Source organism: Centruroides vittatus, unplaced genomic scaffold (genome assembly GCF_030686945.1).
Source record: "Centruroides vittatus isolate TY-2023 unplaced genomic scaffold, ASM3068694v2 contig_3187, whole genome shotgun sequence".
Taxonomy (NCBI): domain Eukaryota; kingdom Metazoa; phylum Arthropoda; class Arachnida; order Scorpiones; family Buthidae; genus Centruroides; species Centruroides vittatus.
Genome location: NW_027122049.1, coordinates 137,212 through 158,570, shown reverse-complemented (window position 1 = coordinate 158,570; position 21,359 = coordinate 137,212). Strand labels below are relative to the sequence as shown.

The 21,359-nt window shown below is 31.4% G+C and overlaps 2 protein-coding genes across 3 annotated transcripts in view; one reads left to right on the top strand and one right to left on the bottom strand.

Annotated features, from left to right (window-relative positions):
* The first annotated feature begins 1,273 nt into the window (after window positions 1-1,273).
* Window positions 1,274-21,236, top strand: LOC136973512 (m-AAA protease-interacting protein 1, mitochondrial-like). 2 transcript variants are annotated; one of them, XM_067268242.1, is made up of 5 exons: window positions 1,274-1,622; window positions 3,108-3,179; window positions 5,846-5,972; window positions 10,067-10,172; window positions 21,102-21,236. In XM_067268242.1, the coding sequence occupies exons 1-5, from the start codon at window positions 1,311-1,313 to the stop codon at window positions 21,157-21,159; spliced, it is 675 nt and encodes a 224-aa protein (XP_067124343.1). In that variant the 5' UTR covers window positions 1,274-1,310; the 3' UTR covers window positions 21,160-21,236. The 2 variants fall into 2 exon arrangements, with proteins under 2 accessions (XP_067124343.1, XP_067124342.1); XM_067268241.1 differs by lacking the exon at window positions 21,102-21,236 and adding an exon at window positions 13,483-13,671.
* Window positions 21,126-21,359, bottom strand: part of LOC136973510 (dual specificity protein phosphatase CDC14AB-like) — an 82,566-nt gene continuing 82,332 nt past the window's right edge. The window contains exon 15 of the mRNA XM_067268236.1: window positions 21,126-21,338. Coding sequence (XP_067124337.1) covers window positions 21,126-21,338 — 213 coding nt within the window. The remainder of the gene's footprint in view (window positions 21,339-21,359) is intronic.

Sequence of the window (21,359 nt, the reverse complement as noted above, 5' to 3'; positions counted from 1 at the left end):
AAAGTTTTTAATTTAAGATTTTGTTTCGGACTCTACGATATCCCTAACAGTAAAAATTCATTTGATAGGAACTTTAAGACACCTTTGCGAGTTTCAAATCAGCATTTGTGGTGGCTCATTTTGGCCGAAATGGAAGATGGATTCCGGCAGCGCCTTTGAGAATGGACAGCTGATCATAAAGTCAGCACGACATACATCGTTGACAGGTTTTATTTGCCTAATCAAGGCTGTAAAAGCTATATTTGAAGAGCTAATAGCATCACCTTTATCTCTATTGGGCCCATCAGTGGCCAAGCGGTCTTCGTACCCTGAACACTACGAGCTCGGTCGTGAGTTCGCGCCTCGCTCGGACGGGCTGGCCTCGTTAAGTTTTCTGGGTTTTTCTCCACGTCTGTAACGTCTAAATAGAGGCCAGTTTCCCTTAAAAGACCTCCCGGAAGGCATCCCCACCTTGGCAGATCGTCCAAGTGTTGCGTTGCCATAACTTAACAAACAAAATTTACCTCTATTGTAGTATGAAGCAGATATTCATTGTGTTTCATTTACTATTACATAATTTTTTATCTGCATGTTTATTATTTTTTCAGTTATTTTCTTACATACAAATTGTCACAAGATCATATTAAATTGTTTTTTGATATGATCTGGGCAAAAGATGGATGGAACAACAACCCCACAACAATCTGATTCACTACAGCATACAAGTGTTTGCTTTTTTTTTTTTTTTTTAACTGTTTCGGCCCTGTGGGCACTAAGAGGGCCTCTTATAGCAAGCCCATTATGGGTTCGGCCAGGTCCACAATGGGGCGGGCGGGTGGTGAGGGACGGGGACCGACATATCCGGACGGACCACCCCCGAAAAATTCCTGGGGATTTTTCGACCCGTCCGGATTCGATCCCGGGTCCCCCAGGGCGGCAGGCTGCTAACCTTGACCGCTCGGCCATTCGGACGCTACAAGTGTTTGCTTACCAAGGCGTTTAGAAAATGTGACGTAAATAACCAACCGCGTTTAAAATTCCGGTAACACTGGTTACAATTTCCAAACGCCCCTTGTGTTTATAAACTTTGACTTTTATGTATATCACATTCTATTTCAAAATTCGTTTAAGTGCTCTTTTATTAATCTAATTTAAGATAATTTCTGTAAATTATTAATTATTAATATTTAATAGAATTATATTTTATTCATCCTATATTTTTAATTTTGTGAATTCGGAATATCGAATTGTCTCAGCAGAGGTCTCTGTTTTATTTCGAAAAACATAATTTGAGTCCGAATACTAAAACGTGTTGTTTTTAAGTAAATAAAATGAATTTTAATCGTATACTGAAACTGAGACAATCGGATTTAAGTTATCTTGTAACTAAACGAACTTTTACGTTTCATCAGTACAATGAATTTACAGGCAAAGGGAAGAAACTATTCAAATTATCTTTAATGGATTCCACGGGTATGTGTAAAAGAAACCTTCAAGTTTGTTCCGTATTGGCTGCCAAATCAAAGATGTTTTTCTTCCAAAGTCCGTTTCGATGGTTGAGTGTTAGATTAGATTTATTTATTTTCAAGACTAAATGGGATCCGTCTTTCTCGCTCTCGGAATTTATTATTGGTGCTAAACAGGTAAATGGAAACAACAAAATTGAAATGATGCTTTCAGGGTTTATATTGCGTTTATTTTAAATGTTAAATATATGTGATTAAAAGTTTGATGTTATATGAATATTAAAAGTGCTTGATTAAGGTTCCTTGGACCACACTGAAGCCATTTTTGGTAATTTTAATTAAGCAATTATTGCTGTTTTGATTAACTTTCAACAGGTCTACATAATTATAAATATTTTAGAACAGATTATCATACATTTCTTTTATGTGTGATTTTGTATGTGATATTTAATAATATAATTCCATGAATCTTAAATATAAGCAGCAATTCAGTTTATAATAATTTGATATGATTTCCTGCATAATGCCATTGAGTGAGAGACATGATTCTTTTCTATGAATGAAGAATGAAAATCTTATTAGTCATACAATTAGTTATTAACTAATATACACTGCTTGCTAGGGCACTGTTAGAGAGCAAAATCTATGTAGATTGATTCAAGCGTTAAATCAATCTGCATAGTTGTACAATCTCTACATTTTGCATAAAAGGTGTTCATCAGCAATCATTCTCAGTGCATAAAATTTGCATCTGTAGGAATAACATGTAATAGAGATTTGAAAGATGGTAATATGAAGTTTCAATGGAATATCTTCTTGTAAAGTTGAAATGGAATTTTTGTTTTTGTTATCCCTTTCCATAGTAAGGAATGTCTGTCATTTCATGTCAATAAAGACATCACAGTGTCTCTACTTATACTGTATATAGTATGTAATTCTTTCTTGTCCAGTTTTCAATACTAATTATGTCAAAAAAATATTGCTGTTTCCTAGCAGTTTATATATTTAGTATGTAAAATATATGCTGAAATATTTGCTATTTTTAACAATAATAAAAAGATGCATATTAAAAATTCAATGTCTTATGTTATAGATTATTTTTTACAAAGTTTGCCTTAAGAAACCTTGATTTAGACTACCAGTAAGACTCATTATATTTAAACTCCATAAAATAAATATACTTTTTGAATTAAAGTTTTTTTGTTAAATGATTTTTAAATTTCTTCATATTTTTATTAGATAATATACAATTAATCGTGTTCTATCAATGAATTTATAAATATTTCAGATTATATAGCTATATATATTATATTATATATAATATATATAGCTATTAGCAGATTATATTTTCATTTTGAATTAAATTTGTTACTATATTATAGTTATGATGTTACAATTATGATTATCATCATCATAAAAAATATATATAATGCAACCTTGAATTAAGGCTGTTTGTTAAATTTGTTTACTCTTATATTTATTTTAAAAGTAACAAAATATACTTAATATCAGCTAAAAAATTGTATTTATATCAAAAAATTTATCATTTTATTTTATCAAATTGAAAAAAAAGTAAAAAAATAAGAGAGGATTTGAATGAAAAACTAATTATTTTAAATAGATATTTTCAAAATATAAAATTAAGTATTTTTTTTGTTTCAGGCAGCTTGTACAGTGATAAATTTAACATCTCAGAAAAATTTTGATGATTTGAAAGGTCTTATTGAACAGTCAGTAAGTTTTTTATATTCCATATTTCATTATTTTACTCAATTTAATTACTTTATTCAAATCTATAGTTTTTTTTTAAGAAAACATGCACATGAATATTTTAGTAAATGAATTCTACAATTAAATAAAAGTCTCCTTTTTACTATTTGGTATTTATGTAAAACATGTGCCTGGCATTGTACAGGATTTGAGAGGGTGGAAGATTGGTGAGGTTGAGTTGGGAAATGATAAAAACAATGATTTTAGTAAGTAAAATGTACTTTTATTGACCTGAGTATTTGCAATAATTAAATGGCAAAACACAAAAAAATTGCTCAGGCTAAAGTTGGCTTTATGGGTAATTGATGGGATGGAACCCCACAGTATTTTTTCTAAGGTTTTGAAGAATGTTCATGCCAAATTTGATGTGAATTGTTATCATTCTCTCTCAACCCAACCTCACCAATCTTCCACTATCCCAAGTTTTTGGCCAATACAATGCTGGGCACATGTAGCTGGTTTTATTTAAATTTACTAATGTTAAAAAATAATGCAAAAAGTCAAAAATTAGCAAAAAAGGAGGAAGTTTTAAAATGTTAAATCACTATATGAGTATGTGAGTGTCTGACATGTTTGTCCTGTAGACTTAACATTATACCTTTGCCACCTCTCCAGTCCTGAATAATTGTGTCTTTATCAAATCTCTCTTCAGCAGGTACATCTATAGGATAAGAGCTTTAATCTGATACCTGAACTGTATTTTAGCCTCAGCTATTTACCCAAACTAAGTCAGACAAACTTAAACCCTCTTTCAATTAATACATAGATATTCAGTGGTAATTTTTACTTAATATTTTCTGGATAATGAAACTGTAAAAAAATGTTATCTAAAAATTAATTCAGCAAATAGATTTCCATACTGTATGTTGATTCTAGATAAGTTTCTGATTTCAAAATTTATAAGTCAATAGTCTAATGTTAATTGTCAAAATTATTCCGATGATATATATTTTATTATTAATACTAGATTGATGTGATATAATATTGAAAATAATTCAACTTGAATTGTTTGTTTACTTTCACTTTATCTTTACAATTTACAAAAATGAATTTATATATACTAGATATTTAGTAAAAATGCACCATGGGAATACCTGATGAAGCAAGAATGATGCACACTATAGCACAAAATAAAGGTTTTCTATCATTTTTTCAATGTTTTGTGGAAACATTTGACTGTTGTACATTAATTTGTTAGAGATCTTTTCTTCTATTAACAATTGTTTCTCTTGTTGACAATACGGCAAATGTATCTGAAGTATATTATGTAAGCTGTGGAAAAAGAGAGGCTTACAAAACACTTTAAATAATTACATTTTATTTCATGCTGCTTTTGTTGAAATGAAGGAAAAATTCATGTAAAATGTTGGAAAAGCAACCAACCTACCAAAAAGTTAATGATTAAAACAATCTGGAAAGTGTTGCTCAAAGAAAATGTTTTATTTGACCGAAACTACTTTGTTGAAGTGTGGTAGTCCTTCCCTGAAATGGCTGGAAATCTGGCATCCAACTTAAAACACTTCAATGGATAGATGATCCATCCAGCCTGTTTTTCCACACCTAATGTAATAAATAGCAGCATGCACAACATCTGCCATATTGCTGATGAGAAACAATTCTTAATAGAAAAAAGATCTTTAAGGCATTATTGCTCAATAGTCAAAACTTTTCATAATATTGAAAAAATGACAGAAAATCTTGTTTTTTTTTGCTATGGTGGATGGCACAATTCTGGATATTGATGTTTCATCAGGCGATTCTATGGTGCACATTTTATTGAATATCCAGCTGGTATAAAGATAACGATGTATATACAATTTTGATCCATGATTATAAAATTCTTATGTTTTGGAACAATAACTGTATTTCTTACTGAAAAAGAATGATAGTTTTTAGGATTAAAAAGTTAGGATTGGAATTAACTTTCTACTGATTATAAGTATGTTTTATATTCATCAAAACATTTCATTTATACTAAAACCAAAAAGCTACTAGACTTGTTTTTGAAGTATTATATAGTAAACCCACATTAGCTGGGATTAATTGGTGGTGAAGATTGTCCATGTTTATGAAAGTCTGTAAACTTTTGTAAAGAGCATGATCAGTTCTATACAAAAGCTTACTGAGCTTTAGTAGTTTATACTGCTAAATTTATTATTACAGGAAATGAGCTCAAAAAATTTTATGACAGTATAGGTATACAGCAATGAACACTTGAGTTATTTACTGACTATAGTAATATAACAAACAGTATCTCAAAAACTTCTGGATATCAAAAATACTTATTAATTATAAATTTATTTTAATTACTCATAAATTAAAATTAATTGTAATGAATGAAAACAAGTAATTTAATTTTTCTATTGTCAAGAAATCTTAAATTACTGTGCAGTTTTTCAAAAAATAAGTCTGATTTATGCAAAGACTGAGTTGGCAGCATCCAAGTTAGCATGAGTTTACTGCATGTGCATTTCTTTCATATTTTCATTGACATATCATTAAAATTAATTAAAATACTACTATTTATTTATCTCATTTGTAGAGGAAACTGTGATTAAATATTTTGTCAATAAATGTATTATTTGAATGAATTTTAAAATAAATAAATTTAATTTAAAATTATTTTTTAGGCTTTTCATAAAGTTACAGATGATATAATTAATCAAATGAAAGAAAAATCTGTTGAGAAGTTGATATTAAATCCTGAAGATATTCAAGTTGCTATTCCATATGAAGTTAAACTTTCTAGTATTGGAGGTAAATCATATACATTTATTAAAACTATAAAGTTACACTGTACATATAAATTTTTAGAGATGTTTAAAATCTTTTGAAAGAGATAAAGAGAATTTTTTAAATTTAATACCAAAATGTCCCACCTATAATGTAATTGTGGATTGTGTATTAAGATTTTTAATTCTGATGATTGTGTAGATTGCTGTGGGTAATTTGCAACAATTTTTCTACATTATCAAAACGTTGCTTAAATCATTTTAGTTTTCATTGTGTTAAGAAATATTCTTGACATAACAGCATGAAGGAGTTAAATTTCATTCATATAATAACAAGAAAATTTACTTCAGAAATCTGTTTTATCAAATTTCTTGCACCAAAATAAAATAAAATGCAAACTACACTGGAGGGCAAAAGTTAAGTTACAAGTAGTTTTTGCCTCACAATGAGATCCTCGAGCATTATATTTGTCCAATGGCTCGCACAGAAGGCACAGATTTTGTTTTAATGGACGATAATGCTTGTCCCCACAGAGTGAACTTGGTGACTCAGTATCCAAGACATTGGAATCCAAAGAATAGACTGGCCATCCAGGTCTCCAGATTTGAACCCGATAGAGAATTCTTGGGATGCTCTTGGAAGACGGGTGGGAAGTCTCTGTCCCCCACCCAGAAACCTTGATGAGCTCAGGACTGCTCTCGAAAGAGAATGGACTTTAATTCCTAACGAATTGATCAATAACCTTGTAAAGAGTATGAGAAGCAGGTGTCTAGCATGTATTGCTGTAAGGGGTGGTCACATGCCCTATTGAGTGAATAAATTTGTTATTTTAATAAAGTTTCTACTTTAATTTAAATTAAGAATAAAAAAAACATTTGTAACTTAACTTTTGCCCTCCAGTGTATTATCAAAATATTTCCAAATAAGAAATCAATAATATGACTGATTATGGGAAATCTAATCATGAAAGCATTATTGGAAAGATATAGTAGTATTCAAGACTTCAGTTATTGATTTCCTATCAGTTCTCCTGGTACACTGTGAGTACTGATACAAAATTGCATTAGAATATGTCGTATAATATATATTATAATATGTTTAACCAATAATTATGGGTTAAACACCAGAGCAACTGTAATATACAGAGATCATTTCCATAGATAAATTGTCAATTTGTAAGCTTTCAAACTATTACAACTTACAAGAGTTAACATTGTTTCTAAGGGAATGACCTCTATATTGTTCTGTACAAAAGATAATCATCATGAAATAGTATTATAACAATGAAAACAATTTTTCTGAAGTTATTTTGTGATTATCAAAAAATAAAAATGACCTAGAATGTGTAATGTTGTAAAAACCATATAGTATAATACACAGAGACCAAATTCTCCATATAACTGGAAGTTACTAACTCATTGCTTGTAGCACTGCAAAACTAAGTCATATATATGTAACATTACGTTACATTTTCAGCAAGTTAATTTACCATTAAATGCATAGTGCTCGATGTACCCAAAACACAAAAACAAATGAGCTTATCAAAAATACGTCTGGTCTCAACAAGTTCAGATAATTAAGTTTCTACTGTATGTTAATTATTTGAACAAAATTCTTAATTATAAAATTCAACCAATTGTAATTTACCATTAATTTAGAATGAAAATATATTCAATTAATGTTAAACATATTTTAAAAAGTTACTTGTTTAATGTCTGATTAAATTTAACCAAATCTTTTATTTCTTACTGAAAAATAATGAGTGGACACTATATCCAATCTTTAATTGGTTTTAATTATTTTTTCGAAATAAAATTTAGGCAAAAGAATTAAGATATTTATGGAGATTATACTCTACATTCAGAAAGATCAATGTTATATTTGCAAGTATATTTTATTACGTGAAAAGTGTTTTTTCATTCAATAATATTGTTTAACAATTTTTATCAATATGTATTTTTGGATAATAAATTTGACTCTCTTCAGATTCCTTTTAGCAGTTTTTTTAAATAAATTATTAACTATAATTCACTCTTGCTAATCCAAACTTGTATTAGTCTGAACACTGCTTAATCTGAACCAGTTTTATTCATAAGATTTCTAGTTCTTATTTTAAAAAATATGTAATTATGATGAAAAAGCATTTCTAGTAGTCAACAGCATTTGCAAACAAAAATGAAATCAAACTTTGTCTTTAACTTTATTTCAAACATTCTGATACAGACTTATTTGTTAGTTTAGTTTCAGTACTTGACATTATTTTTAAGAAAACTTTTGAATTTGTAAGATTAATATATACAGGGTGCATAGGAAAGTCCCTTTAACTGGAAAATTCTTGCAAACGGAGAGAGCTACAGCTGTGCAAGTGAGGTAATGGTATAGTAAAGTGACTACGCCCAATCTAATGCAAATGATAGCAGTGTCCCTAGTGGCGAAATTTGGAAGATAGGCAGTGCAAAAACGAAAACAGATAGAGCAAACTTTCCAATTAGAAAGTTTTAGAACATCAATTAATTAGTACGAAACGACATGCGGTTCACACGGATAAGATAAATTGTCGCCTGTAAACCCAAAAATGTCCAAAAGCGATGCACATCATTTTGTGTAAACGTTTGAAAGAAATAGCCATAGGTATGAAGAAATACGCACAATTTATTGCATAAAATGTGTACTTATGTCAATACAGTTTGATAACAATGGCGTGTATCGTGAGCAATGGCGAACTTTTCAAACATACTCGACATTAACTTGTTATCACTGTGTGACAGTTTGCCTTTCCGTTGTTTTTTGAGTGATGTTATCAAACTGTATTGACATAAGTACATATTTTATGCAATAAATTGTGCATATTTCTTCATACCTATCGCTATTCCTTTCAAACATTTACACAAAATGACGTCGCTTTCGGACATTTTTGGGTATACAGGCGACAATTTATCTTATCCGTGTGAACCACGTGTCTTTTCGTACTAATTAATTGATGTTCTAAAACTTTCTAATTGGAAAGTTTGCTCTATCTGTTTTCGTTTTTGATTTGCACTGCCTATCTTCCAAATTTCGCCACTAGGGGCATTGTTGTCATTTGCATTCGGTCGGGCGTAGTCACTTTTCTGGTTAAAGGGACTTTCCTATGCACCCTGTACAGTAGACCTCCCCTATAACACAGGTTCATATAACACGGATTCATATAACACAGCGAAAAAATTGTGATCGTGTTTGTATAACATGCTAAAAGAGACTCGTATAACATGGTAAAACGTCATCGCCGACTTGTGTCGTGACAGGATTGGGCAAATCTGGACCAATAGCGGATATTGTACAAACTGTTGAGTTTAAATGAGCACTGGACCTACTAAAAAACATTTATTATTCAATGGCCATAAAAATTATATTTTTATTAATGATGTCTCCAAAGTTAAGTTATTTTTCTGTGAAAAATTTGCTGATCAAGAAACATGCGTCTGCTGTTCGATGAGCTGCTCCGCGACGAAAACAAGCTTAAGCAATGGCGTCATTGAACGGTACACACTCGGTAAATAATCCTTCAATTTTTTGTTTATAGCATAGTTTATGTGGATTATTTCCAAAAAATTATACGTGATTTGGAAATATTGAGTCAAATTAGTCTAGAATCGATTAATTTTATGGAAGAAAATCTTTCAAACAGCCGTAGCCCCTAAACTGCACAAGTGCCGGGCTGTGATTGGCTCATGTATTTAAGTGACTCGTACAACACGGATTCATATAACACGAAACGTATCTACCGTGTTATAGGGGGGGGTCTATTGTATATACTAAAAATTGTAACTCTGTAAATAACAACATCGTACAACACTGGGGTGTAGTAAATAACTTTGCAACTCTGTACAGTATAATAAAGTACAAATATTTAGTACAAATTAAGAATTTTTAAGAAGACAAGCATTGTGTGTAATTCTCTTTTCTCTATATATAAAACTGCTAATCTGAACAATTCTGTACAATGATTTGTTTGGATTAGCAAGAGTGCACTAATATTAATTGAAATTGCTCATTCTTTATGATAATTTAGATGGTTATGTAGGTCATTATTTATTATATTCTTTAAGTACTCTAATTTATGAATATTCTCATTTCAGAGAACAACTACTGTGACATAGAAACAGTATTTATTGCCCATAAATTTGATTCCATGTTAGATCAAAGTAATGAAGGAGTAATTTTAGTTCTAGACATTAAAACAAAGTAAGAAATTGTGAAATTTATCATTTCTTATATAATTCTTAATTCATATAATTTTTGTAACAGTAAATATAGTGATACCTTGGTTTTCGTCGATAATCTGTCCGAAAATAATCAGCTAAATCCAAAACCAACAAAAACCAAAGCAATTATTTCCATATGAATCAACATAAATCCAATTAATTCATTCTAGACACTTCAAAATACATACCAAAAACACATTTTATAGAGAATTAATATAGAGTTAAATACTAAAAGCAATAAGAAATTAATATAAAAGACTAATTAGCATAAAGATAAAAGCAATGGAATTGTTTGGCTAGACACATGGGGTAATGTCTTGTCTTGTAGAAGCTAGTTGGACATGAGCTTCTAGCCTATATCGCCCCATGGTAAAGTGTGACCTAATTGTCATGTAATAGTAGTTGTATGCATTTATGATGGCCATATCGAGGGGAATAATTCCTTCTGGGAAATCCATAATATGGTAACTGGCCCCTATTCAGGCGATACAGATGTGGAGAAAACCCGGAAAACTTCATGAGACCAGCTTGCCCTGGCGAAGCACAAACCCACAACCGAACTCCCAGTGTTCAGGGAATGGAACCATTGGCCAATGGTGGGCCGTCACGAAGTAATGTTCACACAACGAGAAATAACACCACACTGTGCCAGAAAACACGTGGATCGCCGTTTGTTTTAGCAAAATTAGCAGCAAGGTCACTTGAGCACGCCGACGAAATCCGAGGCAATCGATGAAAACCGAGACAAATTTTTCATGAAAAAAATCAACGAAAACTGAAACCGACGATAACCAAAGTCAACGAAAACTGGGGTATTACTGTAAAATCACAAAAATTATTTCATCGCTTTTTATTAAAATATAAATTGCATTGTGAATTATTACATAAGGCAGTGATTCTTACATTTCTGAATTTCTCAATGATTAACTAAGTTTATTTTAAAAACATTTCTTAATATCAACAGAAAATTATCAAAAGGTAAAATCACACAAAAGAAATATGCACAAAAAATTAATAACACTAATTTGTGTAAATATTTAATAGTAAATACTGTTTGCATTAAATGTTGATTTGTAGCATGTGTCCTCAATCAACCATCATAATTTTACTAAGAAATAATAAACAGCAGAGAGTACTGAACATTGTATTATTTTTTAAATTACATTTATAACAAAGTAGTGACATAAACAATACATTTCACTATGCAGCATCTTTTTTCTTTTGTGTTTATTTTTTAGTGAATTAGACAATGAAAGTTATGGCCAAATCTGAGTTACTGTTGCCATTTGATGAAAAAACTACTTATAGCATAATCCCTACATATTTAACGAAACACCAGTCAGTTTACAGTCCTTAGCATTATGTAATGTTTTTACAAACATCTCCACTCCCTTGTAATGATTACCTGCATATCTACTCATATCTGTGTAATTTATAGATATCCCAAGTTCTAGCTCAATAGTTAAAGCCAATTCCATCATTTGATTATTAAATATAATTCAAGCTTAGTTTCACATATAACTGTTATATTGCAGGTTAGATATGAAATGTATAGAAAAAAATTATTTGCCAAAATCCCACAATTATTATTTTTATTTTTTTTTTATGGATCTGTTTTAGAATATTGGAGGAATAGAGATAATTATAAATATAGTTCGACATATTTCATTTTCTCCTGTGTCATATGTGGGAAATGATTCACTTTCTTTCCGTTTGGACAGGTTGAATGACCTGTGTTATTTTTAAAATACATATTTGTGAATAAAAGGACCATCTTGATTGCATTTAAAGTGGTAATACATGTTATTTAATTTGTTAAGTTAGTGTACTGAAAGACAGAAAGATGGAATGAAGAGAATTTGTGAATGGTTGGCTATAAACCAGAACACACTTCTAATCCCATTATTGAGATAAAAGAACAGTTACTTTGAGTATTTTTAATGACTTTGTTTTGATAAAATATATATATTTTTTTAAATCTGAGACAAAGGATATATGGATCCCACTCAGACACCTATTACATCTTTATATTCATCATTGTAAGCATACTCTCTCAGGCTATTGTTGTGCATTGTTTAGTATTAATTATCAGTATGTTCAAACAGTATATATTTTTATCCTGAGATACATGAGATGTACATACATATGGTTGAAATAATGTTTAAAAGATCTTACAAACATCATGAAAAGTAATGATTTTTCCACAAAAAGTATAAAGGTTAAAAAGGAAAGAACTATTCAAATCAGTCCGGATGAACGTGATCCAGATAAACAGGATTTGATTGTACGTTCCAAAGCCCAACATTTAAACCTCACTCTTTTTAAATCAATTTTTCAATTATGCATTGCTTCCAGGAATGCATAATTGAAAAATTGATTTCATTTTGTTCATGAAAATGTTTAATAGGACATAATATTATCTGATGTTCAAACTTTTATCATACTTTTGAGCTAATCTTTTTTTTTTTTTTAATGTTTCTGTTTTCACAAAAGAGAGAAGCTAACTAATTTAAGATGAGAAAAATACAAAATAAAAGCAAATTATATGATTTTACAAGAAATGAAGCCTGTGATGTGATACAAAAATTTATCAAACTATAAACATTAAAATGCTGTCAATGTTAAAATGTTAGTGTTATAGTTAACATTTCAATTTACATTTTGAATACAATAATGGGAAATAATATTAAAATTTCTACTCTACATAATAATTTAATTGAAATATTGATTCAATTTAATAGGTATTCTGTGATTTCATGTTAACAAGCCTGTTATTTAAATTTATTTTTATTAAACTTTTTCAAAACAAGAAGTTTCACACACAAAGATTTATTTATTTATTTATTAAAGACGTGTTCCCTCATCATCAGATGTTTGTCATCTGTTATGAATTTATAGAGATCGAATTTAATGTGAGTAAATACAGTACAAATTGTAATTTGTAGTGTATAAGCAAGTATAAAAGATGGCTGGATAGCTAAGATGGTAAAGATGCTACTCTGGGGGACAGGATTGAAACCAGGCAAGCAAAGAACCCCAGGAACTTTTTTTATGAGCAATTAATTTTGAATACATTGAGGTTGCTGAGTGGCCTCTATTAGTGTCCACAGGACAGAACAAAGTATAGAAATTTCTTATTTTCTTTTTCTGTAACAATTGTGCAATAATGGGTAATATATTAATACTATCAACATATACAGTATGTATTAATTTAGAATATTGTATGTTAAAAATATCTAATTATTTTTAGAAATGTTTATTCCATAATAAAATTAAGATTTTTTTTCCAGATTTTGTAGAGATTATAGTAAAGGGGCTTTTCCAAGTTGGATTATTGCAAGTTTGAAATTAAATATAAACAAACTTAATCTGTTTCCTTCTTGATCAGCATTGTTGTTTGTAATAAATAATATGCATTTGTAATTTTATTCAAATTATTCAAATTGAATTTATTAAATAATTAATTTAAAATTTATAAATATGTTAAAATAGTTAACGATAAATTGTAAGAATTCTATACAACGAAATTAAATAGTCACTTCTTAGACGTTAATGAACCTCTTAGTGCCCACAGGGCGGAAAGAGTTACAAAAAAAAAAAAAGAAAAAGACGTTAATGAGAAAATTGACTGTCTTCCATTGCCTCACCATTTTGAGATTATCTTCGAAATTTTTTTTTTCGTGAAAATCAAAATTACAATGTCTAAATATGCTAAATATGTTGAGTTAGACGGTTCTACTTATACGAATTTAGAGGAAAAGGCTTCTAAATTACCTCTGAACTTTTCAAACAGAAATTTGTGGCATACTGTGGAAGACCTAAAAGTTAATTAAATTATAATCACTGTTGTCATAATTGTTTCGAATATAATAGTAATCCGAATATATAGAAAGACTTCTCAAAATAAGGGAGATTTCAATTCCATATTGTACCGAAATTGATGCAGTCAAATTCGGTTTATATGACACACCGGCTTATGCGAAGATTTGCGGTTACACGCAAGAGGATAGACATTTCAATGTTAACACGTTCGATTAATATGTAATACAAAACGTGCCGTGATCTCCTGAATTCAATAAAAATTCTTGTATTACGTCGTTTCATATAAAGCACAGTCTTCCAACATAGACATAGTTCGTGTGACATCCCCGAAGTCATACCAGCTAGTGTCAACATAGTTCTGCATGATAGGAGGCACGTTTTTCGACATTAAAGTTAGCCACAACGCTTATGACGTCAACATTATCATCATTGTTGGGGATGAAAGTATAAGCCACTAACGACATTCACTCCAATTCGAAAAATTTCTCTGGTCAGCGCTTTTTACACTGTGAAAGTTGACATTGGACATTGGAACAGGAAGTTCATAAGATTGGAAAATTTTCGATAAAAATCTTTTAAGATTTATATCTTTTGATACTTTGCCATTAGTCTTTTTGTTTAGATGATATTTGCTAGTTAAAATCTTTTTGTAAAACGGACGTTTTACATTCCCAATGTATACCAACAGAAAATACAATGTTTACTATTTGCATTAATGTACAGTACGTATCTAAATAGCTCGACAAACTACGAAATAGTATACACTAGCGTGACCTAATAGTCGACAATACGAATTTTATTAGGAGACGTTTAAGATAACAACATTAAAAGTAATTTAATTGTCTGTTGTTTCATTATCTTTGTTAATCTACTGCGAATAAATGAATTTTCATATTCTTTCGTTTTCAGATATTTCATATTCGAGAATATGAAAGATGTAGTAAATACAGGAAATCCTCGTTAGTTCAAAACTCGAGACGAAATAATCGCGACTTCGGATTATCGAAGATTACGTATTTCTGTACGTTATGCCAAATGCCATGTAACTGATGTAATGTATTAAGCAAACAAAATACATAATGCCGAATTTTATTGGGCAAGACACGGCTATATCTAGTGCCTAATTGGTTGCATAATTAGTAATATAGCCGTGTCTAGCCCGATAGAATTCGGCATTGATTGGTGTCTAGCTTTATAGTATATCGGGTTTAGCGATGTTGTTTGTTTATGAAATACATAATGTTACTTTCGTTAATTAATTAATTAATAATATAAATAAACTGCAGGTAAACAGCACGTGTCCGATAATAACCTCACAGGTTGCCAGATAGGTTTTATAACGAGTAAAGCAGAATTCTAGAAAAAGCCTAAATTATTTTTAAAATCGCCCAACCCTACAAATATCTCAATATGCCACTTATAGCCCAATCTTGCCCAGCTGTATTTTATGAGATGAAAAAAAAGGATATTCCATGGGTAAGGTGACACCCGAAAATGAGTTACTGTAAAAGCAAAATCATGTTGACCAGATTAGTTATTTTTGGTCTATTGTTTTCTTATAGTATGGAGGCACTTGATTTAAAACGAATTAACCTACGTTAACATATCATCGAAATGTGATATACGTAGGTTAACTCGTTTTAGAACAAGTGCCTCCATACTATAAGAAAACAATAGACCAAAAATAACTATAATCTGGTCAATATGATTTTGCTTTTACTTTGAATTTCGAAGTAATCGTATTTCGAACTAACCGAAATTTTTAACGTAAATCTCTATATCCCCGGACAGGACAAATAGTACAGTTACAAACTAACGGAATTTCGAACTATCCGAGTTCGAATTAAAAAGAATTTCCTGTACCAAACCGCGAATATGGAGCTTATACTGTTTAGTGATAGACCGCCTATGTGTACACTTTTTTATACTGTACGTGCAGTTTTAATAAAATTTCACTTTTCCATGTTTTGATCTAGTTTGTATATTGAACCCATTTGTATATTGTAGTTCCTTTCTTTTGGCTAGAGGAGTGTGTAGCTCATATGTGGCTTTATACTCCAGAAGAAACAGGAGAAGTGATCGCACAGCGACCGAAGAGACGGCCTTATAGAAGACAGCCAATCCGGGAAGACAGACGAGAGGTCACGGACGCGACCAAAGCCGACCTTATAGGAGACGGCCACCGCGAGAAGGGGAGATAGAAATGCCTTCCGGGAGGACTTGGGGGAAAGCTGGCCCCTATTCAGGCGTCATTGGCAAGGAGGCGCGGAAACCCGGAAAAAACTCCCGCTGCCAGCTCGTCCGAGTGAGGCGCGAACCCCCGATCGAACTCCGGTGTTTAGGGTCTGGTCACCGCCATTATGAGCGGAGACAGAGTCCACCGGCCACCGGTGGGCGTATATTGTAATTCAAACTCATAATTTGTTTAAAAAATGCTTATTTGAAATTTGTACATTTTGTTTTTACGTTACTAAATCACTGTTAACAATAATATAGTAAAATAATTAATAATGCTCATCTATATTTCTTGGATGAATTTTAACAAGAGAGGATCTGTATTTATTAGCTGCGGCTTCATTGTCCCGTTCTGACATCAAGAAATTACGGTCATCCTATCATTTGAAAATCTTAATGAATGCTAAACTATTGAGTGGTGGTGTTGACACGACGTTTAATTTGCGAACTTTACACCATTGATTGAAATACAATTTACGATTAGTGAATTATTGGCTAAGTAATCTAACGGAAAATCACAAATTACCTGTGTCAATTACTTTTCCGTTAACAATATTGTAGATTTGATTTAAATCAGTACATTAACTCTAAAATAAGATATCGACAAAATTTTCGGACGAGAAGCTATGTAAAAATTTGTAAAAAAAATGAGGTCATTCATTACAAAATACTATGATCTGTTTAATTGAATCATTCAGACAAAAACTAAAGTCGCGCGGAATTTACTGCATTTAAATTCCGATAAGTATCGAATTATTTTCCCCCATGTGGCTCTGAGAAAAAAGCCAATAGAGGTAAATGGTCAGCTATTAGTTCATTGACAACTGTCTCCAGATTTGTTAGTGCATAATCTAACAAAGACGGAGGTTCCGGCCATCGTGGATTAGAAATCGAAATCTGCTATTTTGAAATTAATAATAATTAAAAACTGGATCATTTCCTGAGCCTTGGTAGAATTATGCTTCAAATCTATATTAAAGTAGCCAATTATAAATTGTTTTTGATTTACTTTTATCTCAGCTATGGCTTGAAGAACAGATTTAAAAACCCAGCAACGAGTTGCTTAACTTTCCCGTCAACATTTGGTGGCGCTATCTGTTAAGATATTTTATTTTTAAAACTTTTTATATTCTTAACTATTATAAAATGGCATAAAGCTTAATTTTGAGGGTAGGGATGGGTTTTATAAAAAAATTGTAAATGCTAATAACGAGTAAAATCGTCATTAAGTTTGACCGTACTCGAGATATGACGCACGACCCCCTCTATCTCCCCACTCCCTTGATCTTTAATTTCCAAAATTTGATAGCATCAATCCCTCTTATAAAGAAACCTACCTGCAAAATTTCAGAAATTTTCGACAAAAAGCACAGAGATTATTAAGCTTCAAAGTGGATGAAAACATCGTGCCCCTCACACACTAGAGGTGGGAGATCCAGTTCCGCTGCCGGAAATGGAAATGTTATAAATACGCATCCTAAAAAATAACTCATTGAACCGAAAATGTTAGATGAGGCTATCGGTATCATCATAGATGACGCTACAATCGGGGATAAATGAGGTTAACTTCAACTTAAATGGGAACTCATTTTTTATTGTATATTCTGATCTACATCAAAAATATACAAACTTTTATCTAAAATATTTTTTCGAAAGATGCACACATCGGAAGTTATGAGGGTTTGAAGTTTTATGCCGCTGCCAAACAGTACACGCGCGAATCTGTGGATATCATTGAAAAAGGAAGAAAAATGATTTAAGATTTACTAGGACACTATTATCATTTGATGGAATCATTCTTTTTCTTCAAATAATGAACTGATACAAAAACTAGCAGCACAGCGCGTTAAAGCCATGGAACTTGTGATAAAAAGAAGACGCTGATCCTGATTCCAGAACTGCCCGATTGATTCGAGTTAATTTTTGTAGAAAAAATATAATTGTATTGTGGAATAATTTAAAAGATTATAAGAATATTTAGTTTAAAAATAAGTTTAAAGTTAAATATTATCTAAATGCCGGAATACAGCAACGCTGTATAATGATCTGAAGAGGGTCCAACTAGGTTTATTGGCCCGAAATGCATAATTGTAACGTAAATCAATAAAAGAAATCTGTATATCATCTAAGTTATGTCTGTTCTATTGAAATCGGTATTGATAAGGATCCTACACAGCGTTTTACTTTTAAAAAATTTTATTTTTACATTTAAAAATTACCGATTCGGAAACTTAAAGCCTTTTTACGAAAGTTTTAAGAGTCTAATATATATAAAGATTGTCCACTTAAACATATATCCAGGGGCTAAATCTATCCAGCATTGCAGCGTTGAGTGTATGCATGCGGTGCAAGCTTGCAGAAACTGAAGGGAATCAATTTAAGACAGTTTAGCATAACACAAATAATCTCTGACTGTAAAGGATAAAGACAACATTGCAGAAATTGATACAAAAAAATAAGCTTTATTTTGTTTCAGAACATGTTCAAAAAAGTTTGCCTTCAGCGGTAATACAAAGATGTAGACGGTCGAGCATGGCGTTATTGATGGCACATTTCATTTTTGGTTTCACAGGGTTTTCGTATGTGTGTCTCCAGTTCGTCAACATCACGCGGCGCTGCTGGGTACACATCATACATTTTAGGTGACCCCATAGGAAAAATCCAAAGGAATTAAATCTGGAAAATGTGAATGTGGAACAGAATAGTGTTGTCCTACCCAGCTATTGCCCAACCACTCTGCGAGCCACTGATGTATGTCCATCCGGGAATGAGGTGGTACACTATCGTGCTGGTACCAAATCTACTGTTGTTGCGCCAATAGCAAGCCATTCGTCCACTGTTCTGTTTAGGACGTTTAGATAGCAATCACTCTTCAGGGTGTCATCAATGAATACAGGATTAAGAAACTGCGCACTCCAAATTCCATACCAGATGATTAAGGATTCTGAAAACCCTTCCGCCTTTTGGATACTAATAGGATCACCTTTTTTTAATCAAGCCAATTAATTAAGGGTTCGGCAACTCCAAAATGGAAGCCGGATGGTGTATGACGGGACCCGACATATCCAGGACGGACTACCTCGAAAAATTTCCTGGAATTTTCAACCATTCGAAATTCGTTTTCGGGTTCCCTAAAGCGATAGGCTGACATCTTAACCGCTCGACCGACACTTTAACCTTTCTGCCATCCAGCCGCAGAAGTTTAAGGTAAAACGCACTTAGTGTCCAATAGCGACCCAGAAGTCTTTAGAGATGGCGCAGAAAGGAAACAATATGCCTTACAAATTTTTAATTATCTGATGTACCCGGCTTCATTCGGAAAAACTCCAGAACAAGAGTGCAGCTGCGCTCTGCGCACCCCCTAAATTCGCTCTTTTTGGTGTCTTGTATGTCTCGTATATCGTGGAGCACGTTCTGCCCAGTGGCGCGCGCACATCGCGACAGTTATACTACGTACTGTACATTCCATTCCATTTCTTTCAAACCATAAAATGTCCTGAAAGAGATGTGGTTCGTCATAACTTTAACATCATATTACATCATTCAAATTGTTGTGCGGCATGGGTGCTTGTCAAGGCTACGCAGCCTAATTTCTGATCTATTTTGTCTACTTAAGTCCACAACCTAACCAGGGGTCGGCAAACTACGACCCCTCGCTCGTTTTCAATCCGGCCCGCGGGTTAATATTTTATTATATTTACTAGAAAAATTGCAATTAAATCAAATAGGGATGGCACGGCCAGTCTTATCTCAGATGGCACCACTGTCAGATGGGCACAAACGTGCACAAAACACTTAGATAAATTTTAGCTTCGTTAATACTAAACTTGAACCGATAAAGACCGATTATATGTCAGAAACATTCATCAACAAGCGATTTCAGTTTAAAAATCACCCAATTTGACGTATAAAAATTATATCCTTTGTTACAGTCCATCGGATTGTATTTAACATAAGTTAATAGATAAGATGAAATCAAACAATCAATGTTAATCAATGATAATCAATGTTATACGCTTTATTATGCATTTATGAAGAAATAAATTGTGTATATTTTATAAATTTCACCTGCTTTATATAAAGAATATACAATCTGAATTAGTACACACCATTTTTTTTTTTTAAGTTTAACATATAAATCGTGAAAAATAATCTGAAAATCTGAATTGTCCCTTTAAAAAATGAAGAGAAAAGGATTTTCTATAATTTTTTAATCAAATTCACAAAATACGAATATCTTTACGGTCGTCACGATATATCAGGTTAACATTGTCGGGATGTTTTGTAAATACAGAGAATAAAAATACAATAAATAGATTTTTAAATATATCGCAAAGATAAAATAAATATAAAAATTATATCAAATTAAAAAAAAAAATTTATATTATAGAATTTAAATGAATTTTATCTGTTCAAGTTTGCAAGGTATCGTAAATTACAGAAGCGATATAGATCCGCACTTTCTATAATAATATTCCAAATTTTTCTTTAATCATTTATGGTTTTATCAAAATTTATTTTATTTTTACTACAAAAATCTTCTAAAAAATTAAAATACAATTACCAACTGTCTTTAGTCCCATCAGCTATAGGACTATACGAAGATATGCATTATTATAACTCTGAAAGAATAGTCGATTACAGTATGAAACGATGATAAAATAGCCTTCTATACATCAAGGCTAAAATATTCTAATAAGGGCAATGTATATTTTGGTTAAAAGGAGAAAGAATTGAACATTTATTTATATTTCGTAATAATACATTCGTATCTAATATAATTACACTTTAATCTAGTTAATTTAAACGTGTGATAAAGATTTAAAAGTTAATGTAAAAATTTTTATTGCAGATATTTGAATGCTCGTCTTTACCGTCACACAAGGGAAACGTTTCGGTTGACTCCATGATGAAAATTTTTAACAATTTTCGACGAAGTTTTATACATTTTTGATTTGTCATCAATCTGAGATATCATTTGATGAAAATGGACATCTTCTCCATTCTGTGAGTTTTGTGGATCTCTAAATCGATGAAGATTTGTTACAATAACAGTTAATATGATCACTGTATAAAACAAAACCACCACCTACAAGGGGGGGAGAAAATT

Coding starts and splice junctions, on each gene's coding strand:
- LOC136973512 (XM_067268241.1), top strand. CDS start 1,311: ATGAATTTTAATCGTATACTGAAACTGAGACAATCGGATTTAAGTTAT. Junction 1,623..3,107: donor TTATTATTGGTGCTAAACAG/GTAAATGGAAAC, acceptor TTTTTGTTTCAG/GCAGCTTGTACAGTGATAAA. Junction 3,180..5,845: donor AAGGTCTTATTGAACAGTCA/GTAAGTTTTTTA, acceptor ATTATTTTTTAG/GCTTTTCATAAAGTTACAGA.